General features: G+C 35.5%; 1 protein-coding gene across 1 annotated transcript; it reads right to left on the bottom strand.

Annotated features, from left to right (window-relative positions):
• Positions 1 to 15,569: 15,569 nt before the first annotated feature.
• Positions 15,570 to 19,252, bottom strand: LOC107007138 (plastidic ATP/ADP-transporter). The gene is made up of 5 exons (XM_015205618.2): positions 18,353 to 19,252; positions 17,498 to 17,752; positions 17,068 to 17,211; positions 16,611 to 16,958; positions 15,570 to 16,324 (listed from the first exon to the last, which is right to left on the bottom strand). Exons 1-5 carry the CDS (start codon positions 19,127 to 19,129, stop codon positions 15,959 to 15,961), a joined length of 1,890 nt encoding a protein of 629 aa, XP_015061104.1. The 5' UTR covers positions 19,130 to 19,252; the 3' UTR covers positions 15,570 to 15,958.
• Positions 19,253 to 21,904: the final 2,652 nt, after the last annotated feature.

Raw genomic sequence — 21,904 nt, 5'->3', positions numbered from 1 at the left:
AGTAGAAGATGCTCTTAGTAGATTATTTATGGGTAGTATAGCCCATGTTGAGGACGAAAGGAAGGATCTAGTGAAGGATGTTCACAGGCTTGCTCGCTTGGGAGTTCGCCTTATGAGCATATCTGACAATGGTGTAACAGTTCAGAATGGGGAAGAATCGTCTTTGGTTGTGGAGGTTAAGGAAAAGCAAGACAGTGATCCAATCTTGCTTGAACTTAAGGGTGCATTCCATAATCAGAGAGTGGATGTTTTATCCTAAGGGGGAGATGGTGTACTTCACTACCAGGGTAGATTGTGTGTTCCTGATGTGGGCGAGTTAAGACAACATATTCTTGCAGAAGCCCATAACTCTAGGTATTATATTCATCCAGGTTCCACTAAGATGTACCGCGATCTGCGGGAAGTCTATTGGTGGAATGGCATGAAGAGGGATATAGCAGACTTTGTGAGTAAGTGCCCCAATTGCCATCATGTCAAGGTAGAACATCAGAAACAAGGGGGTATGACTCAAGAGATCGATATTCCTACTTGGAAGTGGGATGTGATCAATATGGACTTCATCACAAGATTACAGCGTACTCGCAGACAGCATGACTCCATTTGGGTAATAGTGGATAGGATGACTAAGTCTTCTCGCTTCATGGCGGTCAACACTACATATTCGGCAGAAGACTACGTAAGGCTTTACATTAATGAGAATTCGAGATTGCATGGGATTCCTTTGTCTATCATCGGAGATAGAGGTCCTTAGTTTACCTCTCATTTTTTAAAGTCATTTCAGAAAGGTCTTGGTATTCAAGTTAACCATAGTACAGCATTTCATCCACAGACGGATGGGCAGGCAAAGCGTTTGCCTACAATAATAGCTACCATTCCAGCATTCAGATGGCCCCTTATGAGGCTTTATATGGGCGTAGATGTAGATCTCCTGTTGGTTGGTTTGAAGTAGGTGAAGCAGCTTTGATAGGGCCAGATTCAGTCCTTTATGCTATGGAGAAAGTGCAACTCATTAGAGATAGACTTAAGACAGCCCAAAGTCATCAGAAATCTTATGCAGATGTAAGGAGAAGGGAACTAGAGTTCCAAGTTGATGATTGGGTTTTTCTGAAGGTTTCACCTATGAAAGGGGTGATGATATTTGGAAAGAAAGGAAAGCTCATTCCTAGATATGTAGGCCCTTACAAGATCTCGAAAAGGGTTGGCAAGGTGGAATATGAGTTAGAGTTGCCAGCAGAATTAGCAGCAGTGCATCCGGTCTTCCATATCTCACTCTTGAAGAAGTGTGTGGGTGATCCAGCCTCTATAGTGCCATTGGAGAGTGTGGCGGTAAAAGATAGTCTTTCTCATAAGGATGTACCAGTTTAGATTCTTGACCGTCAGGTCAGAAGGTTGAGAAACAAAGAAGTCGCTTCAATCAAGGTTTTGTGGAGGAGTCAGTCCGTAGAAGGAGCTACTTGGGAAGCAAAAGCAGCCATGAAAGCCAAGTATCCTCACCTCTTTCCTTCCAATTCCACTTTAGCTTGAGGTAATAGTTCCTCTTCAGTTTTCCAGTCATTCATGCGTAAATTCAGTTTTAGAATCATGTTCCTCTCAGTTTGTACTTACATTTTCGGCGCAATTGCATGTACTCGGAACTCAATTCAGTCAGAAACTCAGTTCTCAGTGTCTTGTAGTAGGGTTTACAACTCTCCCCTCTACTTCAGCTAGTTTAGTCTTCATTCGAGGACGAATTTTCCTAAGGGGGAGATAATGTAACACCCCGTAGCCAAAATAGACCAAAGACCAGCTTTACAGAAAAAAAATCTGCAGGTGCAACCAACGGTGGCATTGAAGGACCGTAGCCTGACACACGGTTAGTCCTGCAAAACCGTCGATGGGATTAGAAACTCCCAAATATTTCAGCCCAGAAAAATTGGTTAAGTCTTGGACAACGGACGGATTTACGGTCCGTAGGTCAGACGACGGTCCGTAGTCCGTGATCGTAGATCGAGACCCCCATTCACCCATTCTCTAACAAGATCTACGGATGACCATAACGGCCCGTAGGTGGACCTACGGTCCGTAGGTCTGACCGTAGGTGGAAAATTTGCAGACAGTTAAGGGGAAATGCAGTTGGGTCAATTTCAAATGGTCATAAATCTTATCACAAAATGAATTAGGTGTCTCATTACCTACCCACATATAGATAATTGAATTATCTTTCCATAGCCACCGACCTAGCTAAAATTAGACCTCCTAGTAAAAAGTTATGCCCATTTTAGTATAGGCGTGTCAAACAGGTCCAATTGACGAACCCAATGACGGGGCATCAGTCAGACGATGGACCGTCAGTCCTGGCCGTCGTTTGGTCCGACAGCAACATTCCCAGGGGTCTTTTGGACCTTTCCCACTTTGTTTAAACCCTAAGTAACATCGTTTTGACCCTAAATCATCATATTTTAGTCAGTTTAAGCCTACAAACATAAATAAAACATATCTAAGTCAAATCATTAAATCAAAACTTAGAAAACTAGAAGCAAAAAAGGAGAAAAAGTTCAAGAACCCTAGTCCAAGAATGCAGCAAGCTCCAGCAAATCCAACCACGAAACTTAAGTATTTTTCCGTGGATTACATCATCATGCATGTGGGATTTCACTAGTGGGTTCCTTTCACCCATTGGGTCCCTAGTTTTCAGTCAAATTTTTTATTCCCATATCATGATTAGATATAGGGTTTCTAGAACTTTGATAGAACTTTATGAATTTATTAGTTATATGTTCCAAATCAGATTATCATGTTATTATTCAGTTTATTGCATGAATATCAAAATTCTAGCTTTGTATTTCTTTAGTTCTTGAATTACACATGGTAGGTCAGATATTTCAGACACTTCAGATATACATGCCTCATTTATAAATGCATAATTACCAGATTAATTGTTGCATTCTCAGTTTGTATGTTCATTTTTGAGCTATCCAGTATTTACAGAAATTCAGACATAAACAGTAAATTTACAGAATTCATTGGGAGTAGCATAATACGGAGTTGGACTAGGGTTTAGCGTACCCAATAGTCCCAGAACTACTAGCCAAGTAGGTTGTAAGTCCCCTCTATGGGCAATTAGTTTAGTGATCACGCCAGCATGCCTTTATACCTCTGGCAGGGTATATATGGTCCTCTCGATGGGGCGTATACATCGGACTCAACATTTAGCTCATGTGGTTTTATTATCGGTTATTAGTAGCTCCCACAAATCAATCAGACTCTCTGCATTGACCATTTATTAGTATATATTCAGTATTCAGTTTCAGCATGTTATAAATTGGTCATTGCATCCAGTTAGCTCAGAATTCAGTTTATCATGTCAGATTATTGTACTTGCTTTTATGTTTGTTCAGTTATGTTTTATTTCAGCTTTACTCTATCCTACATGCTCAGTACCTTTCAAGTACTGACGCATACGTGCGCTACATCTTCTCATGATGTAGGTTCAGGTTCTCAGCATCCAGATCACGCATAGATCGATTTCCGATATCCAGTTCAGTAGATTCAGTGGTGATTTCAGTCTTTAGTCATTTAGTTTCAGTTTTTGCTAGATTTAGCTGGGGGCTTGTCCCAGTATTTCTAGTCCAGTTTAGGGGCTATTTCCAGATATAGTTAGTTTCAGCATAGTAGTGAGTTAATATTTCTTTGTATTAAACTCATCGGTCTTTCATATATCTCAGTTTCAGTATATGGGTATTCCCCATCTTTTCATTATAATTTATGATTTAGCTTCCGCAACAGTTTATATTCTCTAGTATACTCATGCACATGCCAGCAAGGTTAGCTTGGGATCACTTGTGGTCCTAGGTTCCGTGTCCGCGTCTCGGGGGTAGCTCGGGGCGTGACAAAGAGTGATCATATGAACAGTTATAGGATGTGTTGAGACACCACTTGAATCTGAATTAGAGTTATAAATGAAAAGAATTAATGGGAAGTAGTGTAACCTTCGGAAGGAAGTGAAAGCAAGGATATTTACTCTAATTGTAAGGGCCAAAGAGGTATCTCTATAGGGTTAAGAATTTGGTTATAAGATGTGCGGTTTCATTTGTTTTTCTCTAGGTATGGTAATAGTTTCTTGGGTTTATCATATGGGTTACAACTATAGGATAAGATTTGAGAAAAGAATTTACGGACATTTGATTCGAGTGTGGTCATAAGATATTTGGTGGATTCAATTTTGATAACGTGTACGATTGGTTTCCTAGCGAAGGATACGGTAAGGTCGGTGGAGATGTGATTAATGATAAGCTAAGATACGTGAATTCATAAAAATATTCAACATATGAGCAAATGTTGATCGATAAAGGCATTGGGTTATATATTTGGATTCATAATTCAAGTTTTTTTCATTCTAAGTCTACATTAATGGTGATATATTTTAGCAAGGTATGAATTGGTAAGGCAAAAAAATGATCGATTACATCGGGTATTGAGCATTTGGAAGGACTTATGCATGGTTTGGGTAACAAAGTTTGTTACTTTTGATTATTGAAGGACCTAATTAGGGAATCGTTTGACTTAAAATTTTTGGTTTAGAGTATAAGGTAATATATCATATATTGTTGGTTAATGGATAAGATTGGTAAGTGAGTCGGTGAAAAGAACAAAAATTTGGTGTATAGAAGAGTTCAAGATATCTGAAATTTGTGTCATGGGAAGAATTTAAGAAAGGTGAAGGAATAAGACCTCTAGACCCTTGGTTCATAATTAATGGTTGTGTGGATTTTCACATTTGAGTTCAGATATGACTATACAATATGACCTGGTTCGCATAGACTTACTAGAGGTTTATTAGCAAATTTTATGAAGATTAGGTTTCAGTTGGGTGACAAACACTTATGTATGGGAGATTCTGCATTTTTATGTTGGTTTGGATTATTAAAATTATGGCTTATTGCTTCCTGGGACTCCAATTTTTATGAGTTCTTAGTAGTAGTTTTTAAGGTGTTGTAGTTCTTGTCCCGACAGTCATTTTTATACAGTAGATGCTTCATAGATAGACAGTTATGTTTTATGTAGAACTTATTATTTCATACTTATATATTCAGAGAGTTTGAGATTCACTTAGCTCCAGGAGGGCCTCAAGCATATTAGTGGCTTAAAGCAAAAAATCAAACGGGAACTTAAATTTGAACTGTTAATAACTTCTATATAATTGATTTCTTCTACTTTTCAATTGATTATATAACCATTCTTATTTTAAATTATTTTTCATGAGATATAGTACTCCAAATATGTAAAATTTCTTCTAGTAATTTCTTCATTCATGGAAAGCTTACTTTTTTACAAATAATATTCAATATTTGTTAAAAAATAACACCTTATAACCAATTATTATTAAAAATGAGGCCCCTTAAATTTGGGGGTCTAAGGCATGTGTTTTATTTTAACACTGTCGAGCCACCCCTGCTTAGCTCTTGTAATGTTTCTTTCAGTTTGATGCTTATGTAAGCTTGAGTTATTCATTCTCTTGTAGTCAGACGTGATGAGATTTCATTTGTGGACCAACAATGGTTTTCGATTGTCGGCCACATCCAGGGTATATGTCGATTCATGACACACTTGGTATCAAAGCACGGAGGATCAAGTTTCCTAGTGTCACGAATCAAAATGAGTTGTGAGTGGCACTCACACTTAACCTCATAGGTGGCAAAACCAACTAATTCAAAGCTTAACTTAAAATTCTACTTTTGAAATACAATCATAACACGGAAGCTAAAATCTTATTAATGTAAGAAACACAAATGCACTATATTATTTACAAAACCTAAAAGTCATCACATTAACAACATGTAATCTCCAAGTACTAAGTCTTATAGTATCAAAGACACCAGAATAAGTAAATAAATAAATAAAATAATTTATCTCTGAGAACTAAGGACATCATGTCATAACCGAGAGATGCAACACGAGCTAGAATCGATAGATCACCCTAGAACCTGATATGATAGAGGCTAGCTAGAGCTGAGGGCGACCCAAAGTTGTTGGTACACTTGTTGCACTCCATAAAAAAAACAAAGAAAATACGAGTAGGAGTTAACACAGTGCAACATGTATGCATAATCCAATAGTATAAAATCAACTATAGGACTTAGCAGATGGCAAGAAATAAACAACATGAACAAGTGAGAACAATAATGAAGCAGTACGCAATCAATCAACAATATCAAGGACACACATGATGACTCAGGCCTTCACACACTCTCTTTTGGGAAATGAGTTCGTTGAGATTGAGTATATTAAGTTACTTTAATATGCTTTCATTTAATGTTATCGTGCTAGAATGTGACACCTAATACATTAATATCATGTCGACTCGTGACACTCGATCCTTGTATCGTGTCGGATCATGGATTCCGATCCAAATATCATGTCAGCTTGTGGCACCCAATCCAAATAATTGTGACGGCTCATGGCACCCGATCCAACAATATAGTTAATTTATCATTTGTTACCATAACTTTTCACTTCATTAACAATATTTCATCAAGCCTGATTTATTTAAGGCATCATTTTGGTAAAACAAGTTCAAGATTATAGATTTCACGGTCTTGGGATTACAGACCAATTACAACAACATAAAACTCATCCAAACCACAACAATAAAGTACATGAAAAACTTTACAATATTACTCAATGACTATCAAGAGTCACGATATCACATAAAATAAACCATAACCACCTCAATCGAAGAACCGAAGTTGAGCAAGTTGATTCCCCTATGTTTTCCTTTCCTTGATGCCTTCGAACGTTTTCAATCTAGCAACTATGCATAATCGTAAGTAAATAAGTTCATAGACACCTATATTACTATATGTCTAACCTAGACTAAGAATTTTCCCAAACCATACAATTTATAATTACAAAGTCAATTAACGCTAAATTTCATTTTGGATATCACTATTGAAATTATATCATTTAGTATTTCAACCTAATATTTTCCCCAATTCATAACATGTTTTACATAATCAGCTACCACCTAAGCTAAGTGTGAGAGGAGTAATCCATAAAGTATCTCGAAGTCCGAGAAGCACCCACGAACCTCACAACACTGTGTTTTCCTTCTGTCAAGCTTCAAAATTCTTTCAATATATCAAAACTCAAATCTTGAGGTGAAAATGAGTCCATTAGTATTCATTTCGCAATATGATGGTTCATGTCAAAAACTCGACTCCTAGACCCATCGTTGAACATGATTTTTCTTTCGAATACGTTTATTCATAACATAAAGAACTCAAATCTATAATTTTATTGTGAAAACAACTCAGATTGGATATCAACATCCCAAAAACACTCTCTTAATAATAGGAAAATCTCCAAAACTCCTTTCACGTATGTGGTAAATCGATGAAATAAATAATAAGTTGAAGAGGAAAAATCATATGAAAAGTTAAAAACATACCGCCACTATGAAACCCCAAAGCTCCTGGCGTGAGAAAGCTCCGCATGAGAGGCCACCCTCAACCCCAGCCTTCTTTGCAGGTGTAGAAACCATCACGCTTCTACGGCTTTGCCAATGTGATATGTAGACTATCACGCCCCCAAGACTACCCCTTAACGTAACATGAGATTTAGGATCACGAGTGACCCAAAGCTAACCTTGTGACTGACATATAATAAGCATATTGAAATTAACTGAATGACATAAACTATGCGCAAGCTAAAATCGTAGATAACTGAAAAGTGGGGAATACCCAACTAGTATGAATGTATAAAACATACTAAGAGTTTAATAACAACTGAAATATCAAACTTAAAAAGTCAAGTTGATTCTACTACTATGCCTGAAAAGCCGCTAACTGAGTTAAGTTGTTGGGACATGCCCCCCAGCTAACTCTAAAAACTGAAAGTAAAGACTGAGATGAAAGCTTGTATATTGTCCTCGGAATATGAGGACTCGCCACTGAAGTTGCTGAGTGAAGATCGAGCATCGATCTAAGCACGATCTGATGCTGAATGTTTAGACCTACACTTTGAAAGGATGTAGCGCAGAGTATGTGTCAGTACTTTGAATGTACTGAGCATGAAGGATATGGATACTAAGTTAAATAAACATATATAAGCTGAAACAAGGTATAACTGAATGGATACTAAGTTGAATAAACATATATAAGCATATTGAAATTAATTGAATGACATAAACTATGCGCAAGCTAAAATCGTAGATAACTGAAAAGTGGGGAATACCCAACTAGTCTGAATGTATAAAACATACTAAGAGTTTAATAAAAACTGAAATATCAAACTTAAAAAGTCAAGTTGATTCTACTACTATGCCTGAAAAGCCGCTAACTTAGTCAAGTTGTTGGGACATGCCCCCCAGCTAACTCTAAAAACTGAAAGTAAAGACTGAGATGAAAGCTTGTATATTTTCCTCGGAATATGAGGACTCGCCACTGAAGTTGCTGAGTGAAGATCGAGCATCGATCTAAGCACGATCTGATGCTGAATGTTTGAACCTACACTTTGAAAGGATGTAGCGCAGAGTATGTGTCAGTACTTTGAATGTACTGAGCATGAAGGATATGGATACTAAGTTGAATAAACATATATAAGCTGAAACAAGGTATAACTGAGCAGTACTGTAAAATGAGCAAGAGTGTAAATACTAAAAAGTTGATTAAAAAACTAAATTAAATTGATGACCAAGTACTAATCATGAATACGACATGTTAAACTAAATACTGAAGTATATACTGGAACCTGATCAAATGTACTAAGAGTCTGACTGCGGGAGCACTATTAACCAACATAAAACCATGCAAGCTAAACGTGTATTCCGATGTATATGTCTCATCAAGAGGACCCAATATACCTTGCCAAAGGTTTAAATGCATAACTGGCGTAATCACTAAAACTGATGCCCAACAAATGAGACATATACTATTACGGGAACACGTTTTGGGACTATGCGGGTACGTTGAACCCTAGTCCAACTCAATGCTAAGTCTACTCCCAACTGAATATGTATATGACTAAAATGTAATTGAAATACTGACATACTAAATAGCTCAAAATACTAACATGCCAATTTGAGAATGAAAAATTTATATATAATAATGTAACATTCGAGCATGGTTATTTGTTTAACTAACCTAGCAAGTGCAATTCATGAACTAAGAGAATCTACACGAACTAGGGTTTTGAATTTCATACAGATAATTAAGCAATGTTTCCAAGAAAACATGATATTTAGATTATGGATATTATAGCAATTGAAATCATAATAATTCTTCAAGATTTACAAATAGTAGATTCAAAACAAGATATGTTAAATCAATGAACTAACTGAATTTTAGGGACCTAGTGGATGAAAAGAATCCATTAGTGAAATCCTGGTGACAAAATCTACGGAGAAATCTTTCGAATTCGGGGTTGAAACTTGAAGAAAACATGTTGCGTGTTCGTGAGGAAACTAGCGCCTCTTTCTTCTCTTTTTGCACTAAGTTTGATGGATTTTAGAGAATAGAGGTTTTGGATAAGTTCTGACTAAATTATTAGTCATAAATTGAGCAAAACGGAGTAGTTTCCATATTAAATGACGTAATTTAAATGTAACGCATAGGGGAAAAGAAAAAAACGACCATGACTAAACAACTAAAAAAATCATCGACGGACGTAACTGACGGACCATGGACTAACTGATGCTCTATCCTGGTTAGGTTTCGTTTGACTTTAGGGACTTGGTGTTGATGGTCATGATCCACGAACCCTGGACCACAAACTGTGGTCCCACCTACGATATGTGGATCTTGTCGTTGTTCATGATTTTTCCTGGGGTTCTGGGTGGTTGGGTGGCCAACCACAGACCATACCTAGGTCTGTGGCCCAAACCACGTGTTGTGATTTGGCCTCACTTGGTGGCACCTGCAAGTTATGAAAATTTGCATTGGCTCTTTCTCGAATTTAGTGTGTTACATAGACCACAAGTTAGTGACACCAAATGTCAAAAAACAATATATTATTAATATCGCCCAAGTCTTGATATAGATCCTCGAAACTCGTTTAGAATATTCCTATTCAATAGTGTAAATCAATCACAAAACAGGATTTGAACTTATTGACAGAATCAACTTTTTGGAGTTGTCTTGGCCGAATGTTGACAGTGGTTAACTCCAAAATTATGAAATCTTAAAATCCAACCAAAAACCCAAAACACCCCGGGAAGCCTCATGGGTCTTTACATTATCCACTACTAAACGATCTGGATGGTCTTCACATTATCCACTATTAAAACACACCTTCGTCCTTGAACATTAAAAGATAGAAGGTACCTTATTCATAAAAAAATTGAGATTATTTTAGCCTGCCACTAATAATATTTTAGCCAAGAGTTTTTGACTAAAATCATCCTTAATCTATACCCAAAACTTAACCTACATTCTTAAAGTATCATTCTTAGCATAAAACAATCTTCAAGTATTTAAAAGTGAACAATTTTCATCATTATACTTGAATTTATCAAAAAACTAACAAATTTCACAAAAAAATAAGCATTTCTTCGTAATTATTATTCTTAGATACATCAAAAGTACTATAGTGAACTTTTTCAGTAATTGAGTTTAACATTATGAAAAATCTTTTAATTTGACTTTTTTTTCCATTTATTTTTCATGTAATTTGATATTAATATTATTAGTTAAATATGTTTCTTCTCAATTAAATATGCTAGAGCGTAGAAGTGGCGTTTGTTGGAGAATTCCGCTTCTAATAATGTAGAATGAAACTCAAATGCGAGACATAATTAATATTTTGATTACTTCAATATTTGATTGGCCCAAAAATTTATTGATCTAAGTACAATTTGACTTTGAAAAAGTTAAAGATAATTAAGCTTCAACTTCTTTCCGTTACTAAATGAGAAAAAGAGCAGATTCTTATACCTTCCAAACATTTTTTTTTTGTTTCAGTAAGTAATGGTGTCTAAGATTTTTAATATTTTTTAGGAACTTCTTAGAGCAGGTAATGAAATTATGCAGGAAAATTTTTGTTGATAGTCACGTGAACTACTCATGTTTTTATAGGATCCTTTAGTTTTTTGACGATATTTAACCAAAGGATGAAAATTGTTAACTTTTAAATATTTGAAGGATGTTTTTTGCTAAGAATGATAGTTTAAGGATGTGGTTTAATTTTTAGATATAGTTTAAAGATGTTTTGACCAAAAACTCCTGTTCACGCAACTCTTTCATAAATGTTATCTCTTTGGACCTCAACTTCTAAATTTACTCATCCAAAATAATTATAGGCTCTTCCCTAAAGGTTAAATTTTGATCCGACTGTACCAGCTCCCATTCAAATCATATAGGAACCATCCAAATGATATTTCTTTTCAACATCTGCACATGAAAAACAGGGTGAACCCTAGAAAGACCTGAACGTAAAATCAACTCACAATCAACCTCATTGATGAGCTACAAGATCGATCAAGCTCCTTCTCGAATATCATGGCCCCCTTCATAGGTTATATCTTAAATCTTAAAGAATATGCCACACCCCTCTTTTCATCCCTGCTAAACTATGAAGGCTGAGTTTTACAAAACAAAATTGATACATAGGCATCTATTCAACATTCTTGAAACAACTTGGAATTGACAGTAGGATCCAACATCACTGCAGAAAAACAATATTTGTTTCATTATCAAGAGCAAACAGTCAGCATTTAAATACTAGTCTTGAAGTTCTGCTGTTGGATGTGATATATTATTGCAAGAAATGACAAGATCATCATCATCCCCACATTCTCAAATTTTGACAAAAACTGGGAACTTACAGCTCTGTCGTCAGTGTGAAAGTTTACGCTGAAAACCGGATCTCTAAGGTAGTCGTAGCCACGAAGAACAAACCTAATAACTGTGAACCCAATGTAGTAAACTTTACTCAGGGGCTTAGTTTTGTACTTACATTCCATGAGACCAATTATTTGAGGAAGCAAAAAGCAATCTTGAATCATGCCCCAATACTTGTTTAGTTGAGTAACTAACTCTGTTTCCCCTGCCAACATACTATGACACACATTAGACAGTGCAAAACCGGTCACAAGGATCATCGAGGCAAACAGGAGAACCTTTTTATCATTTGGCCTACGATTCAAAGATGAGGACTTTGGAGTGATCTTTCGCGAATCCCATACCTTCTGAAAGAGCTTTAGAGTAAGCACAAAAATATGATCAAGATCATGAATTGAAACTGTTTATTAGTCGTTCCAGTATGCAATGATCGACTCTGTGGATAAAGATATTCCTTCCATGCAAAAAGAATAGGGGTATCCATGACCAAAGGGACACCATAAACAAGAAGTTGAATACCTAGCATAGCAGCAGAAATGAGAGGAGTGGCATCTATGTTTCGCTCAACGTAATAGAGTTGACTCAACAAACAAGTTGCAGAAGTTAAAAGAACAAATAAACAGAAACAAGCCTCAAAGTTCAGGCGAAACTTGACCTCCTTGGAGTTGTCTCTATATGGAATCACAACTGTTTTTAAGTTGATTGGACTGAAATAAAACGGATCTTCTGGATTCCGCAGACTAGTAATGGATACACTGGTAGTAGGATTTATCAACCACCTAGTAGTCTTGGAGAAATACTGCACCTTAACTTGGACCAAGCAATCCATAAACTTTTGGCTATGAATTTTCCTGCAGCCTACTGTATGCATCACCCCCCTGGATGCATCGTAAAGTCCCTCGAGGAAGACCTTTGCAACATAACTAAAGTACTTCTCAGTAACAGTCGGTTGTGCTGAGACATTTAAAAGTATATTTCGATCATCATCAGCAAGGAAAGATGGAACTTTACCCTCTTTTTGGCCAGTATGCCCTTAGAAATGGCCAATGACGTCCGAACAAATGACCTAATGAGAGCACCTCGAGTGAAAGAAATGTTTTGGAGATAGTCTTGTTCCGTATTGCATGGAAGAGCCTTAACCTGGAAAGAAAGCTCATCGGGTAAAGAAGAAAGAGTGTTAAGTTTCTATCGTCTTCAATGCCTGGAAATCTGTGGATTATTTTTGTAATCAGCATCCCCAAATTGTAACTGTTGTCTTTCTGCATAAAGGCCCTTAACATCTCAATTCTTGTAAACCTGTAGGATAAGTAGGATTTACTGTAACCATGGTACGTGTTCCAGATGTCGAGAGGACGGAGTTCCTTTTTTAAACTGTAAAGGAACATAAGCCTCTTTAATGCTAGAGATGATTCCACAAAGAACATTTCGCTTAGTGATTGAAAATGTGCCTGGTAAGTACAAGCATATCCGTGAATCACATCCATCAGCGTCATTCTCTAGGCCAATACAATCAACCATGCAGAGGTTACCAGTGGAAGAATTCCATGTTCCTTACGCAGAAATCGTCATTCTAGAAAGACCGGTTCTTGATCCTGAATAGAAGTGATCTTCTGAAGGAGAGAGCACTCTGAAGAAAGCAGAAACTTTTGCAGTCTTAGCGGAATTGGTTTCTGGTAAGCAATGCAGATTTGTAAGTAAGAGCTTAAACTTCTTGGACATAGCATTCTTGCCTTCAGTCATCTCCCAGTCATGCACAAATGGTCCTAGATTTTTGCAACGCTTCTTGTCATGGCACTCTGAAGCCACATCAATGTCAAATGTTTCAGAACCAAATTCTTGAAGAACTTTGCAAAACTGTGACGCTTTGTGGACTCGAATTCTGTTATCAGGAAATTCATGACATGAATATGGATTGCAAGCTCTAGATACAAGTTGCTCAGATACAAAATGATATTTCGAGTCATAGCTCAGTTGTGATGAAATTTGGACCTTGTCGAAATATTTAGGATCTGACTTCTTATTTAGACTTCTCAACTCACCAAGAATTGCTCTACTAGTCAAAGTGAAGATCTCAGGGTATCGAAGAATAAGCATTATCCTATCATCCTTCACGAATGAATACTGAAAACTTTTCTTGCAATTGTATTTTGAGGACTATTCATAAGGGTCTAAGGAACTTTTGGAAAAAGGGGAAACTGAAGTCCCTAATAAACACATCAGGCGGTCTCCTCCATTGGCTTCCTCAACATAGAGTCCTTCAAAGATGATGGTCAAATTAGAGTAGCCCGGTGTGACGTCCCGCCACAATTCCAGCCTGATTTGGCTAGATCCATCTGCCCCATTCGGATGCCAAATCAGGCTGGAATTGTGGCGGGACGTCACACCGGGCTTGTCTGGAACCAAGGAAACCATCTTTGTGGTATGTCAGAAAGAGTCGTGTTCCGCGTAATTGCCATGGATAAGATGCCACAGATACCCAATATATCATCTGCTTTCCGGAAAATCCATGCCCATTAACCAGAAAGAAGCTAGTTTCAGAGTGGAACCAATACCAGAGAAGTTCTTTGGCATATCACTCTCATCAAATAGCATCAACGGTGCACTGCCAGCCTCTTGTACCCAGTCTGCATTGCACTCTCTTTCAACTTCTGCGAGGCGTTTTAATTTGCAAATGTTTTTTACCTCCTCATGCTCCTCTGAAGGTTCAAAATCTGAAAATGATAAAGCAGAAAACAGCAAAACCATTAAGACAGCCACAACTCAGAGGAAGCGGAATGAAAGAAGAATCGTCATGTTGAAGAAGGAAATCTTTTTCTTCAGGTGGAAAACAAAAGGATCAGAGAAACCATCAATCATTTCTAGTAGCCATTTCAATAACTAGTGCTTTGTCTGCAACCAAATAAAGTTGAGACTTGGAATCTGTCTTCATAATTACATTTATTTATGTAATTTGCCTTTTATAATGACATATGAGAACCCTGTGTAAAACCAAGTAAACAATTATTACAAAGTTCCACAGCCTGCAGAGTAAAGAAAGACGATACCTAAAGCCAAATGAATCAACATCAAGAAAGCAGGTTGTTTTTCAATGGTCTTTTGACTCAAGGTTAACAATTCAGAATTCTGGGTGCTAATAAGTAGTATTTTCCAATCAACTTGCCTCGATTTTAACAGAAAAACGTAGCAGAACATCACACAAATACACTGCATTGGACCTTGTTAATGACAAAGCGGCACATACGAACACCACAATTCACACAAGATTCTTGCTTTATATTCACACTTGATGTCATTGCTATTTCTGTACAGCAAGCAACACAAGCAACCCCAAGTATTCCATTAGAAGGGGATTCAGCATCCTCACAAAAAAGTTAGAGAACAAACCACTCCTCCCACCCAACTTTTCGACAAGTTCAGAAATCTCTGACCATTCAAATGGATGCTTTTGTGTGTGCAAAGCGAAACTTCATGAGAATGTATAGTTCTATTCTCAGAATCAAACAGTTTTTCTAACCTGAACTATTTTCACCTTTTTTTTAATATTCTGAATTATTAGCTATTACTATATTTTGGAAACACCTCCACGAGGTAGTGATATGGTCTGTGTACACTCTATCCTCCCAAACCCCACAAAAGTGGGGTTTCACCGGATATGTTGTTGAATTAACTTGATTTTCAGATTGGAATGAAGATGCAAGAGTCAGAGAAAATTTTTACTCAAGTTCATCAGAACCAAAAAAAAAAAAAACAGTTCAGTGATCTCATGCACAACCTCCTTGATAAAAGTGTCATGAAACATTCTTGAGTCAGATAAAAGCATCATCAAGATAACAAAGTTAATGGAGAAACAACACATGCTTACACTGCCAAAAGAAAGTTGTTCAACGAGAATTCAGAGCGCTACAAAACTGAGAAAAAATGTGACTACCAGGAAATAAATTAAATATGGGATGGCAGGTTGGCTAATTTGGTGGCATGCCTCTCTTGTATCTAAATTTATTTCTCTCGAGTAAAAACGAATTCCTATAACCAACAAAGATTTGACAGCATCAATTCATAGTCAGACTGCAACCAAGATTACCACCTGATGCATCTTCTGTTCGCTTTTTATTCCTCCTCTTCTGCAAGTGATCTTAATAATGATATTACAGGCTCCTTGGAGAGGAGGGTTCTGATGAAGCATTGGTTGAGTCACCTTCAGCAGGATTCAGTGATGACCCACTCGAGAGAGGACTATTTCCATTTTCATTTTGAGACACGACAGGGATCTTCAACGATGCTCTCTCCATTTCCTTCTCAAGATCTTCTTCGTGGCGTAATTGAGTGAACTGTTGATCCAAAGACTTGGCTGCTCCCAACCATGCGAGAACAATTACTAAGAGCACACCACCAAGGTAGGGTGTCGAGCTGGCAAGTGAACCAAAAGTCAAAATCATGAACTGCTGTATCAAAGCTCCTCCAGACTTTCCCAGTGGATTGCAGACAACATCGATTGCTGCCTTCCCTTTAACCTGATACAGGAAATTACTCCATATTGAGAAAACAGTCGGTTTCTTAAGTGATACTATGCTTTTCTAGTCATACAAAACTAAACAGATATCGTCATGTCAGTGACATACATCACCAAGAATGTACATGCAGCGCTAACATAAAGGCTTCAGCTACACATGTTTGAAATTTCAATTCTTATATGAAGGCATGATTGCACTGATGCAAATATAATTAGCACTCCGAAGAGTGCTTTTTAGAGCACTGATACCATGAAGTTAAAAGTATATACGGAGTATATCATCATACCTTGGTGTCTTCATCCAAAGGAATGTAGGCCATTTCTTTGCAGGGGTCAAACAAACTATACTTTGCACTCTTACTGAAAATGTTCTGCATTGCACCCACATAGACAGCTGCTAGAAGAGGAGTCATTCCAAACTTTGCAAGAGTAGGTGCTAGAGGGGCACCAAACAAAAGCAGGGAGAAGAAACCAACTCCGGTAAGGAGCAGGACTGTAGGTGTTATCTTGGCTGCTGCTCCCCATCCATACTTGTCGAAAATCCATTGACTTAACAACATCATTGTGAAAGTTGCTATTCCAGTAGCAGTTGAGAAGTCACCCATGAATGACGAGTATTCATTGGGGCTTGGGAACTGCACAATTAGTGATACAGAGAGATTGTATGAGAAAGCATATTAAAATGAGAAACAAATCTGAATTCCAAACTTTTATTGAAAACAATATCATTCAGTAATAATTCACCTGAGCTTTGAGCTTTGACTTCCATGTAACTTCAACAAGGTTGATACTAATGCCATATGCTACAACCAATGTGGCAAGATCCCTGATATATTTTGAAGAGACCAAGAACTTCAAGCTCTCCATTGTGGTCATGTTAGGTTTTACCTGACAAAAGAAACCAGTCAGATAATGCAGATATGTAAACATGGTTCTTGAATTTAAACACTCGGTATAAAATCTGAAGAGCACAATTGATAAATAAATTTGAAAAGATTTCACCAGAAACAAATCTTTGTTTGAGTAAAAGAGATAGGAAGGGACAAAAAGGTGCGCATCTGTTTCTCAGAAACAAATTAATGACAGACCGTGCTTTATAAGAAAACTGAAAGATAAGTAGTTTATTCTACCATCAACTAGTTACTTCGGAAGTAACAATGGTTTAGCGAATTACCTTCTTCTTCTTGCTACGAGTTGGGAGAGGAACATTTCTATTCACCCACCAGTAAAAGAAACAGATTGCCCCACCCATCATCACAACAATGCTCATCATTCCTTTCAGGGAGATAGCCCAACCATCAACTCCAGGACCTAAAGAGCTTCTCAAGCTAGAAAAGTACTTAACTGTGCGACCAGAGAAAATAAGAGCAACATTCGCTCCAAGTCCAAACAAAGGATAGAATCTCTTAGCCTCATCGACAGTCGTAATCTGCAAAAAATAATCCAAAACAATCACTGGTACATTCAATAACAGTTTCCCCCGGCCAAAGCTCAAGGGTAGTGATTATAGACATAATAGATATGTTGATGATCATAATATAACTAGCCAGAACAATTGTTAGAATGGTAATAACAGCATGGGAACAAAATGAAAGGTTTACAAATTTGTATGACCAACTGCAACTAATGAAAACAGCAGACCAAGACATAAATCAATTATAAAATGATGCCGCCAATATTTCAAGACTCAGTGAGCACAACTACACCACAAACAGAACTCTTAGCTAGGCCATCCACAATTAGAGCTTATATTAGACTCCCAAATTTCACCCTTATGCTATACCCCTTGCCTTCTCGCCTACGAAAGAACACCAAGAAGGAAGAGTCTGGTAGCACATGTATATCAGACTGTTCCTGCTATAAAGAGATCATTTTTACCGCGCAAAATTGCAGCAGCAACCATCCAGAAACAAAGCGGTAATATGCAAATGCTAGATAATATAAGAATCTAACTAAACAGATTATCCACAGACAATACATCCTTAAAATAGTAAAAAAAACACAAATATATGCATGGACGCAAATTTACCTGATTAGCAAATCCCCAAAAGAGTACTGAAACCACCACACTTCCCCAAAGCTCAGCCATGACATAAAACAAGCAGAAACTCCAGATCCTCAGAATAGCAATTGGTCCAAGAAATCTTGGACCAAGGGTATTGAGAAGCTTATCAGCAAAAGCTGTAGGGTGAAAGTAATTGCTAAGAGGATACAAAACAAACCCAAACGCCCCAAAGAATGCAATAAAAGGAAGTATAACAGTATAAAAAAGAGCCTCCTTTGACAACACATTAGCCAACTTTGTGTACAAAAGCATGAATCCAATAGCCATAGGCAAATTCACCCAAGTTTTCAAGAAAGGGATAATCTCAGCACTAGACCCTTTAGCTGTTACAACCAACACATCCTTAGTATCCCTAAGGATTGTATAATTAAACAGAATACAAAAGAACATAGCCCCAAGTGGTATAATTTTCTTAAGGGTCACAACTTCAATCCCCATAAACTTAGGTTGCTCCTTTTCAACAAAAAGTGGCTGTCCATCAGCTGCACCACCAGCAGCCGCAGCTTTGCATATTGAAAAACACCTCTTCTTTTGACCAAACAACTGAGGCTTTGTGTCAAAGCCTTGAACTTTTTGAAACCCATTTGAAGATAAAGAAACCCCATTAAAAGGATTAGGCTTTAAACTACTTAAAGAATTGAATCTGTTCCTAAAACCCCCTTGAGGCAATGGGTAAAAAGCCTTGATTTTTGATTTAGAAGGCAAAGAAAGAAGCCCTCTTGTTTGTAAAACACCTTCCATTTAGACCTCTCTCTGTATCTCTCTCTCACTCTTTCTCTGTAAAGCTCAAGAAAACTCAAAAAGATTGAAACTTTATCAGATAAACATAAGAGAAAGAGATGAGAGGGATAAGGTATGGGGAAGAAGATTGATATTTGTGAGAGGTAACCAAAAAAAAAAATCTATTCTTTTCTATATATATGAAAAAATCAAGAACCAAAAACCCTGAAAAGGGTCAGAAAAGGACAAACAAAGCTTAATCTGTTTAGCTAATCACTTATAAAGCCATTGTTTAAGAAAACTAATCTGAAAAATTAAGAAAAAGTGAAAATCTTTGTGTCAGATTTGCAGTAAGAGGAATGATAAATACTTGCATTTGAGTAAAAGAATAGTTGTGTTCAACTAAATAATTGGGAATACCCTAATTCAACACAAGAAAATAGTGTTAAATTATAAGTATATGATTATGATAATATTAATATTAAGCCGCCCTAAAATAAAGGGATTAGGAGTAAAGAAAAAAGGATCCTAGAAGTATACTACTATATTTACGAGAGATCTCATCATATGAATAAATCTTCAAAGGTTTTTTTTCTTCTTTAATTTCACATAAAATTTAAAAGAGAAAAATATACAATTTCAAGTGTATAATAAGTTTGGTGTTGTACAATAAGATATAGACTAAAAATATATATATTTATTGTTTAGAGGGTTTTTTCATTGAAAAAAAATAATTTTAAAAAAATAGTTGCCATAATTCATGCTTTTATTGTTAAAATGTTATAGGCAGTTAGTGATATATTATTAAACTCATATATAACGTAGCTTTATTGTTTAGACGATTTTTTTAATCTTAAATCAATGTTATTTTAAAAATATATATATATTAACACGATACATATATGAAAATAGTGTACAATTGTCTAGTTTCTATATCATTTTAAATTCATGAAGATAAATGTTGATTGAGTTTTTAATCTTTTATTAAAAGATTTTATAATATAATAAATTATCATTTGCTATTTTCCACAAATTATTATTTTATTATATTTATAATATTTATTGTTAAGGAATCCTAAATTATAAGGTAAAAAACTATATTTAAAAAATTAAGGAATCCTAACATCTATACTAAGAGGAAAATATATTTTACACCAATGTACAAAGGATAAAAGCAAAATAAAATCAAGTTATGAAAAATTAGGAATTTGCCATCATAACTAGGCCTAAAATTTGGCATAAAAAGCCCACATTTTATAGCTCAATACATGTATTTGGAGAATTTTGTGACCACAGTATAATCTCGTAAATATAATAAATAAATAAATAAATAAAATTAAAATATTAAAGAAAAGGATTCACATTTTTACATAAAAAATAAAGTTTTTAACATTCATATGAAATTATTATCATTTAGATAGTTGACATTTATTTTAAACCAATTGCCATTTTTTAATTATTTTTTTCTTTCATATTTTAAACCTACATTAATGAATATCAATTTTTTGAATTAGTTTTTATTTAAACTAAAAACAAACTAAATATTTTCTATTTTAAAAATAAATAATTTATTTTATTTTGTATTTAAAATTAATTTTTAATCAAATCATAATTGTGTCCACCTACCCCTACCCACTTCCACTTTAAAAATGAATATCTTTGACCAAATAGTTAATTGTGGAAGAGCCCTAGCCACATTTTTGGACTATAAGTATTAAGGAAAATGTCTTTTTTTATAAAAAGTTTTATTATTTATACTTTCTTTGATTATCACATATATAAGGTGCATTATATATTATAATCTTTTTAATATTATGAATTAAACATCTATTAAAAAATAAGTATATATTAAATAACATACAAGATTTATTAATTTTTATATCAAAAAATAGTGTAAATAATCTCTGAATTAACTTATCTTGCACCCAAACCACCCCTAAATAAAATCATTTTTGGTCCAAAGAAACTAATTTAAGTTGGTGAGACACATCACTTTCGACCACTATATATTCTTATGAAGTGAGGGAAAAGAAAAAGAGAAAAGGTCATGTGAACAAACAATATATTTTAAAAAAGGAAAAATGACATAAATACAATTTAAAATATCTTTTTCATTTAAAAAAAAATACAAAAACTGCCTCTCGATACATCTCTATTTCCTCTCTGATACATCTATGTCCCTTCAAATATATTCATATCTCATCTATGATACATTATCGCATTAAATAATGTATCACATGCAATTTATCAAACAACCAAAAAATATATTCGAAAGCAATAAAAAATTTGAAATTTTGATAATTGCAAAAACTTTTAGGATAAAATATACTTGACCTTCAAATATATGAGATTTCTATACTTTATGCCAAAAATAAATAAATTTTAAAATCATAGTTAATTATCAAAATGTCCCTCATAGATATTTAATCAAGGGAAAAGGGTCTGATATACCCCTCAACTTTGTCATTTAGAGCTGATATACCCCTTATTATGAAAGTGGCTCATATATACCCCTACTTGTAGACAAATGGCTCACATATACCCTTTTCCTCTAACGGAAATGAAAAAATAATAATTTTAATGTAATGACCCGGATCCGAAAAGATCATTTTTGATAATTTTTAATTGTCATTTAACTAAATTAATTAATGTCGGGTAATTTATTTATTTTTAATAATAATAGGCCAAGTTTGAAATATTTAAATAGGTTATTAGAAAGTGTTACTTTTAATACATATATAATTTAAAAAAATGGAAAAGGAATTAATTAAATAAATTAATAAAATAATAAAAAAA

This window comes from Solanum pennellii, chromosome 12 (genome assembly GCF_001406875.1).
Source record: "Solanum pennellii chromosome 12, SPENNV200".
NCBI lineage: Eukaryota > Viridiplantae > Streptophyta > Magnoliopsida > Solanales > Solanaceae > Solanum > Solanum pennellii.
This window is presented reverse-complemented; position numbering and strand designations above follow the sequence as displayed.

What these genes read in the sequence shown, in the direction of transcription:
- LOC107007138 (XM_015205618.2), bottom strand. Translation starts at nt 19,129, where the DNA reads ATGGAAGGTGTTTTACAAACAAGAGGGCTTCTTTCTTTGCCTTCTAAA. An exon ending in TTTGGGGATTTGCTAATCAG is followed by an intron (nt 17,753 to 18,352) that starts GTAAATTTGCGT and finishes TATTTTTTGCAG; the next exon opens with ATTACGACTGTCGATGAGGC. An exon ending in AGTCAAAGCTCAAAGCTCAG is followed by an intron (nt 16,959 to 17,067) that starts GTGAATTATTAC and finishes CTAATTGTGCAG; the next exon opens with TTCCCAAGCCCCAATGAATA.